General features: G+C 46.9%; 1 protein-coding gene across 1 annotated transcript; it reads right to left on the reverse strand.

The window, feature by feature from the left end:
* Nucleotides 1–986: 986 nt before the first annotated feature.
* LOC135895384 (olfactory receptor 51G2-like) lies at nucleotides 987–1,922 on the reverse strand. Its single transcript, XM_065423475.1, has one exon. It carries the CDS (start codon nucleotides 1,920–1,922, stop codon nucleotides 987–989), a length of 936 nt encoding a protein of 311 aa, XP_065279547.1.
* Nucleotides 1,923–8,747: the final 6,825 nt, after the last annotated feature.

Genomic DNA, 8,747 nt, shown 5'->3' on the forward strand with positions numbered 1-8,747 from the left:
TTGATAAGTGAGTTCTTGCCAGACAGGATGCTATCAAACTAAGTTTCCTTTTACATCTTCTAGGCTCTTCCCTTTCTCTGGAGGTGATAAAAATATTAGGACAGGATTGTATTCCTAACAGCCCAATAGCACATTATTTCAATGTGACTAGTTTGAAATGTAAGGATGTGACCATACACTTTTCAGTTTATGGCTGCCTCTGCTGCTTAGCCGGAGGCCTTAGCCTTAGAACAAGGCCTTAGACTGTCACAGTGAGAAAAGGCCGTTACACCAGCAGACAGTGATTTTAATTCTTTCTTTTATACCTTTGTAACTAGCTAAATTCTTAAAGTATAGGCATTTGCAAACAGGCCTGAATATCTATATCCTAACACAAGACAGGTTACAAGACAGGTTACAAAGAAATAAACATAAATCTATTTATTTCCTTCACTAATGCTCACTACTTAATATAAGAGGCTGAATTCTGGAGCTTTCCCACTCCAGCCCAAAGTGAAACTCACACAGACAAAGGGAACTTCCCTCCTTCCCTTTGAACCATCTTGTCCTCCCATTGATTCCTCTGGTCAGGTGTCAGCTAGGCTAGGTGAACTTCTTAACCCTTTACAGGTAAAAGAGGCATTAACCCTTAACTATCTGTTTATGACAGCACCCACATCCCTTCTCTTTATTGATTATATACATGAATTGTGAGGTCAGAGCGGCCACTAATACGACTGATTTTCGTCCAACATCCAACCGATCCCCTGGCTCTACACAAAAAGTCACTCTGTAAATGCCGCTGCCTGCCTTGGTCTCCCTCCCCAAGTGCCCAGTCCTACCTCACCATCCCTGTCCCCCCTCACCAGGCTTAAACCCCATCTGAAACCCTCTTTATAGTAGAGATCAATAATTCATGTCATCTTCAATGTAACGGTCCAGTATGGAAGAGATGGCCCATGTTTTTCATCTCCCCTGTCACTGGACCCAGGTGGTGAACTGACCTTTCACTTCATGAATACCCTGATTATCTTCACACGAAGATGTTTGATTTTCACGCAGTACACAATTGGGTTCATCATTGGTGGGAGAAGCAGGGAGATGTATCCGAGGAGAATCTGAAGTAAGGGATAAGAGTCCTTCCCAAAGCTGTTTATCACAGTCAAGCTGATCTCTGGTGTGTAGAAGAGCAGGAGGGTGCAGAAGTGGGAGACGCAGGTGTTCAGGGCCCTCAGGCACTCCTTGTAGGAGGTGATGCGCAGCACTGTTTTGAGGATCATCACATAAGAGAGGAAGATGAGTAGTGAATCCAACCCCATTGTTAAGAGTTTAGTGAACAATCCATAGATGATGCTGACTGTGATATCCGAACAAGCCATGTTCATGACCTCCCGGTGCATGCAGTAGGAATGGGAGAGGACATTGACTCGACAGTATTGGAACCGTTTCAGGAGAAAGGGAAGTGGAAGTATTATGACCATCGCTCTTAGCACAGCCACCAGTCCCATCTTGGTTATTCTCGGCAGGGTTAAGATGGAAGCATATCTCAGCGGGTTATAAATCGCAATGAAGCGGTCAAAGGCCATCAACAACAGCACAGAGGATTCAGTGCACTGAAGCAAGTGGATGAAGAAGAGCTGGGCTAAACAGGCACCAAGGCTGATCTCCCTAGAGTTAAACAAGTATATGCCCAGTATCGTCGGCATGGTGGTTATCGATATGCCAAGGTCTGTGATGGCCAACATGGAAAGGAAAATGTACATGGGCTCATGGAGGCTTGGCTCTGTTTTTACAATGAACAGAATGACTGCATTTCCTACTATCGAAATAACATACATGGAGCAGAAAGGGATAGAATTCCAGAGATGTGTGTCCCCATGACTCGGTAGCCCAGTGAGAAGGAATATTACAGATTTTAATTTGGTGTCATTGACAGCTGACATAATGTACTGGGCAGATCCGAGGAGTTCTGAAATGCCCTTCCTAAAAGAAAAATAAGAGGAGATTAGATGATATTTAGCAAGAAATCATTTTGCTTTCAGTGCAAGCCTACAGACTCTCAGAGCTCAAGGTAGATAAGGAAAAACATACTGTTGGATTTACATGAATCTGATTATTCAGATTGGATCAGACTTGTGGTCTATCTATCCAGTAACCAGTGATTATGTCTAGATGCTTCAGATGAAGTGGAAGAAGTCCCCTTGTATCATGCCATGTGTGTAAATACATGGCAAGTGCATGGTGAAAACAGTCGTATTTATCTGTCCTGCACTGATGCTATTTTTAAATGTGTTTTATAGCTTCATTACATGAGTTATTTTTTTGTGCGCCCCTGACAGTTCAAGTTATGCAACTGACTCTTTCCAGCATATGGGATACATTTTTAGGGTCATGTCCTTTATTCAATAACAATGATATCAACAGCCTCATGCCAGAGTTTCATGTGTAAATTCACTCAGAACCAGGCTCTATTACCTCACTCTTACCAAATGCTTCCAGTAATATACTCTGTCCCCCAAGAAACCCTCCAAGAGAAGCTGAAGTGCCTGGCCAATGTTAATGGAATCCAGAGACTTCGATCATCCTACAGGCTTCCCTTTATACCCCTGGGACCTGCATTCTCTGCCCATGCAACAGTCTGTAGATATTTGGAAAATTACAAGCTAACACTGACAGTTATTTCAGCTGGGCAGGGGAGGATGTGGCATCACAAATGTTCAATTCCTCAAACACAGGTATTGCACTAATATCCACTTGAGTGTACAACTTTGGCTATGCTCATGTAATTGGTGACTGGTGTTTATTACATAGAACCACTATACCACTCCCCTTTCCTGCACCTCAGCTAAACTGTTTGCTGAAATACAGACCAGCGGTTCTGGTCTCTCATGACTTTTTGGAAAGTCTTGCAAAAGTCTTGCAGACTTATTGAGTGCATGATTCTGAATATAAGTGTTAGAAACAGCTTCTACTCCGTTACCAGGAGAGAGTATCACACAAATGTGCACTGAACGAAGAGTTAGTAGCACAAACCCATGGCAAACAGTATGTGGAGCACTTCTGAAACACTTTCTAAGGCCAAAGCCATTAAGCAGTAAAGTTACCCTTGCTCCTTCCGGCAGAGATTCTAACAACTCTGCTGCTGGCTTTCGATATACAGGCATGGCATGGAAGTTTGGTTTGTAATGTCTGTATTACAATGAATAGTTTTGGCATAACATATACACGTATGTACCTTAGTACACACATGTCAACCACAGGTGCTGAACCCACTTGGATCTGCTCAGCAAGCACAGTTGACCCACAGTGTGCTGTAGCCCAGTGCCCAGTCTGAGGGTGGGAGAATGGAGGGATCCATCCCATGAGCGGGAAGGCTACAGGACCTGACATCTGGCACTCAGAGACCAGAGAGGGGGAAGAGATGCCGGTAGCTCTGTAACTGTAGTAACTATAGGGCAAAAATATGCCCTCTTGGACCTGTTACCACAGAGCAACACAGCTCTGAAATCCTGCCTTCACAATGAAGCCAGAGAATAAAAGCTTTGTAAATGCATTTGGTTATTAAATTTCCAGGAGCAAATAAACCTGAGTAGATTTGAGAACTAGTCACTGATATTCTGTGGGGTCTCCTTTCACTGAGACCCTGCCAGGATCGGGCCCAGAGCACACGGCACCTGTAGAAATGGGACCCCTTGAGAAATCCTGACTTGGGGCATCAGGCTTTTAGCACTCCAAGCTCAGGTTTCTGTGTAACTTGAATAACCGACTGAGCACCTTATTGCCTGTCCTCCTGCCCCTGTTACGGAGTCACTCTGACAGCCCAGCCGAGTTTGCTGCAGTGGCACAGAACATCTTCAAATTTAAACAGCCTGCAGCCTTTCCCCTTCACTTCACAATTTAAAGATAGTAAAACCTGCCAACGTACCCAATTCCTGCTAGAAGAGTAGCCGCTGACACCAGGTTTTCACCCTAAAGAAAAAGGAGTCTTCGCAGAAGTTGCACAGGCAGCAGGCAGTATCTGTTCAGATAGGGAGGTAGCTGCCTTTATGAAGCATGTTTGCACATTCCCTTGGGGGCCACTTGGCCATCAGGGAACCTCAGCTGCTTGGCTTCGTGTGCACCAGCTTTACCCGCATCACGGCCAATGGCAAACTGCAGGAGGCCAAATCACAGGGGACGTGGGGTGATGCAACTTAATTGGACTGCAGCGCCAGCCCTGCTGCAGGCTCTATTCCTAGAATCCAGGCTTGTCATCACTGTTCGAATGGTTCTGATTAGTCACATGGCTACTTTGAGGGTGGCTGAGTGGTAACGATGATGCCGTCACAGCTGTGATCTTGCTGAAATAAAATAAAATAGAATAATAATATGGGGCCTGATTACTCCTTGGCAGCCCCCTTTCTTGCATTACAAACCCAAGGTGCAGACCAGGGAAGGGAGATACCACAAGGCTCCCTACATGGAAATTTCACTTGGATCCTTCCAGTAGGGGAGGACCCTTCCCTTCTCCATGAGGAACAAGGAATAAGGAGGAGGATTTCGGAGGGCAGTGGGGGAGTGTCACGGGGATGCCAGGAGTTTCCACACAGTCACCAGACCAGTGTTTGGAAGCCATTGCAAACAATGGAAGAACAAACACAGGAGCCTCATCTTACACGGTCTGGCTGGCAGACAGTAGTGTGAGGGCAAAGGTCAGCTTCACACCTTGACCCCGTAACACACTGAGCACAGAGCACTATGGTGACAGGGCCTAGGCTCACACGGGTTTCAGCTTCTACAAAAAAGGAGCAAAGAAATGGGAAGATGCTATCAGAGACACAGGGAAACAAGGCTGGGTCGAAGCAGGGTGTAGCCATGGGTGGGCCTGGGGGGCCAAGGCCCACCCAGTGAGCATCCAAATCCAATTCACAAACTGGGACTCCCGACTCCAGTTTGGTGCCCAGCTGTATCCCTCTCCTGCCGATCCGGAGCGCTGATTCCCTGCTCTCTTGCCACAGATGGGGGCGTGCCAAGTGTGGGTAGGTTTGGGCCAGTAGTGGATTAGCCACAGGTCCTGGGCCAATTCACCCTGATCCGTTCAGCCCACTTGCCACTCCTGCAGTGAAGCGTGGTCCGGGTGCTGGGGTTTGCCCCTCTCCCCCCACCCAGCTGCCGGAGAACGGATTGGGACACTTCAATAGCGCTGGGCGGTAGTAGTAGGGCAAGACCAGCATCTCTTAATTGCTGGGTGGGGGAAATGGAATAAGCCCTCACCCCATAACCGCGTGCCCTGACCCCACTCCCCGGTAGGAGAGACAGATGAAAACCCCTGCGCCCTTGACCCCATTTCCCCAGGAGAGGGGGGCTGCAGAAGTGATGGAGAGGGGACCTCAGTTTTCCTGGCTGAGCCAGGGCCACACAAAACCCTGTTGGAGAAAAACAGAGTTCTCACTCTTTTGGTTGGGTACAGCAAAGTCAGATACTTTATTTTCTCAAGCAATTGCATAGAGGGAGAGAGTGCACTAGGACACAGGGTCTCCCCCTCCTAGGCAGGTCTCTCTACAGGTAAACAATTACAGCAAACATTTATACCTTTTGTTACCGACAATAATGAGCAACAGCTGCATTTTGTTTATACATAGGTCATCCTGATATCTTATTTTTCACATCTATTTAGACTCTAGTCTACATTCCATATTTATCTACACAAGGTCGCAACAACTTCTCACACAGTTCTTTCCCACTCGCCTCACACAATCCTCGCTTCTACAAATCTCGCATTATTAGGGTTACAGCTAGCTTGACTCTTGGTCACAGAAGAGACTGTATGCATTGAAATCCCCTTCAAATCCCTGTCAGTTCTTGCTCTACTTCCACACACACCCCTTTTGTACTTCTAGTACAATTAACATCCTTAAACCTCCATTTGATTTAAGCCTTGGATTTCAGATTCTATAACAAATGCTTCAACCTTAGGGGTTTTGATTGGATGCAATGATAATGCATCATTAGCATGGGAATGAAAGGTATTACTATTATCACGTCCTTTACAACAACAATAACATAATCCTAAACCAAATAACAACAATAAAAACAGTAACATTCCCACAGTAATAATATGATGGGGTTGTTGTACAGTTTTAGTCACATAGCACAATACATCATACTTAGTACACAAAGTAGACACTCTGTGAGCTGTATGAAAGGCATTCTTTTCAACTTGATATATATTTTGAAGCATGTGAATTTGCCCTTGTACTTCAGAGATTGTTTGAACCTCTGGTAACAGTGAAAGCAAATTTTGAAATCGATCAGGTACTAAACTAGTCCATTTAAAGCGTATCTGGAACCTAAGGGCTATGTTGCCGGAACTGGTAAACCAGGTAAAGTCCCTTATAGAGCTGAATCGCAGCCATGATGGGACGCGGCTCATGCGGGCCAGCCATTGGCTGCAGAAAATGACACGGGAGGATGATGTAGAGGCATACCTTCTGGCCTTTGAGAGGACAGCCCTACGGGAGGCCTGGCCTAGAGATCAGTGGTCTGGCATCCTTGCCCCATTCCTGTGTGAGGAGGCCCAGAAGGCCTACCATGATCTGCCTGAAGAGGCTGCGCAGACTACCCCCAGCTGAAAGCAGAAATCCTGGCCAGATCTGCGGTAACAACAGCAGTGCGGGGCAAGCAGTATCACGGTTGGAGTACCAGGAAGACAAAACCCCGCGGTCCCAATTGTATGACCTCATCCATCTCGCATGAAAGTGGTTGCAAACAGAGTCCTGGAGTCCGGAAGAGATACTAGCAGTTCTGGTCATTGACCGATACATGAGGGGACTACCACCAGACCTTCGTGCCTGGGTAAGCCAGAACGAACCCTCCACCTATGATGAGGTTGTCAGCCTGGTAGAGAGGCGAAGGACAGCGAGGGAGCTGACCCGACCAGTTAAGGAAGAGGCACCCCGGGTTAAACTAGCAGCACCAAGCCCTAAAGTTCCTGTGACTGGGCCACCAGGAGGGCCCAGGTGGAAAAAGAGAGAGGCTGAAGGCCCATCAGAGGCCACAAAGAGTCGGAGCACTGAGGGAGAAGAGGATCGTGATGTTAGACTGCCCAAACCAAGAGACCGGGGAACGCCTAGGGCTCCATACAGATGCTATGCCTGCGGGGAGTGGGGACACATAGCTGCACAGTGTCCCAATGCTGAGGAGCCTATGCATGTAACCTGGGGAACTGGGCAGATCCATGCTCCCTAATCCACCTTGTGGGGGTCTCACTATCCCCACATATGTATACCAGACCAGTGAAACTAAATGGGGTAGGGACCACGGCACTGGTTGATTCGGGGAGTGCTATCACGCTTATCTCAGGGAAGCTCGTGAAGCGTAGTCAGCTGCTGCAGGCTAAACATACGGGGATAACATGTGTCCACGGGACAGTTAGTTACTACCCAACCATCCCAGTAAAAATCCAAGGGAACACTACTGAGGTAGCAGCAGGTGTAGTCCCTAAACTCCCGTACCCGGTGCTCATAGGGAGGGACTTCCCAGGGTTTGGAAACTTACTCCCAGTAGGGGTGTCATAACTATAAAGGGAAGGGTAACAGCTCTCCTGTGTACAGTACTATAAAATCCCTCCTGGCCAGAGACTCCAAAATCCTTTTACCTGTAAAGGGTTAAGAAGCTCAGGTAAACTGGCTGACACCTGACCCAAAGGACCAATAAGGGGACAAGATACTTTCAAATCTTGGGGGGGGGGAAGGTTTTTGTTTGTGCTCTTTGTTTAGGGAGTTGTTCGCTCTTGGGACTGAGAGGGACCAGACATCAATCCAGGTTCTCCACATCTTTCTAAACAAGTCTCTCCTATTTCAAACTTGTAAGTAAACAGCCAGGCAAGGCGTGTTAGTTTTACTTTGTTTTCTCAACTTGTAAATATATCTTTTACTAGAGTGTTTATCTCTGTTTGCTGTACTTTGAACCTGAGACTAGAGGGGGGTCCTCTGAGCTCTTTAAGTTTGATTACCCTGTAAAGTTATTTTCCATACTGATTTTACAGAGATGATTTTTACCTTTTTCTTTAATTAAAAGCCTTCTTTTTAAGAACCTGATTGATTTTTCCTTGTTTTAGATCCAAGGGGGTTGGATCTGTATTCACCAGGAGTTGGTGGGAGGAAGAAGGGGGGATGGTTAATTTCTCCTTGTTTTAGATCCAAGGGGGTTGGATCTGTATTCACCAGGAGTTGGTGGGAGGAAGAAGGGGGGATGGTTAATTTCTCCTTGTTTTAAGATCCAAGGGGTTTGGATCTGTATTCACCAGGGAATTGGTGAAGGTCTCTCAAGGCTACCCAGGGAAGGGAATCAGCTTTGGGATGGTGGCAGCGGACCAGATCTAAGCTGGTAGTTAAGCTTAGAAGTTTTCATGCAGGCCCCCACATTTGTACCCTAAAGTTCAAAGTGGGGAAGCAGCCTTGACAAGGGGGATTGGAAAAAGATGGGGACCCTAAAATTGGTGAGGCATCCACAGCAGACTGTCAACCCCCAATCTTCTCTGAAATATCCCCAGATTTGTTCTCCACTCCCAGACAGGGTAGAAAGACAAAAAGGGAAAGAAAGGCAGCTAAGGCCTTGGGAACCCGAATACTGACCCAAAGCCAGAGGGTCGCTCTTGTAGGTAGGCGGACCCACGCAGCTGAAAAGGAGGCCATGCAGGAGGGAGAAGCACCTGAGTCTGACCCCCAACCTAATACTTCTGAACCAGTAGAGGCAACAGAGACTGGGCCCCTAGATCTTGGGCAGAT

The sequence above is a fragment of the Emys orbicularis genome, chromosome 1, assembly GCF_028017835.1.
Source record: "Emys orbicularis isolate rEmyOrb1 chromosome 1, rEmyOrb1.hap1, whole genome shotgun sequence".
Taxonomy (NCBI): Eukaryota; Metazoa; Chordata; order Testudines; family Emydidae; genus Emys; species Emys orbicularis.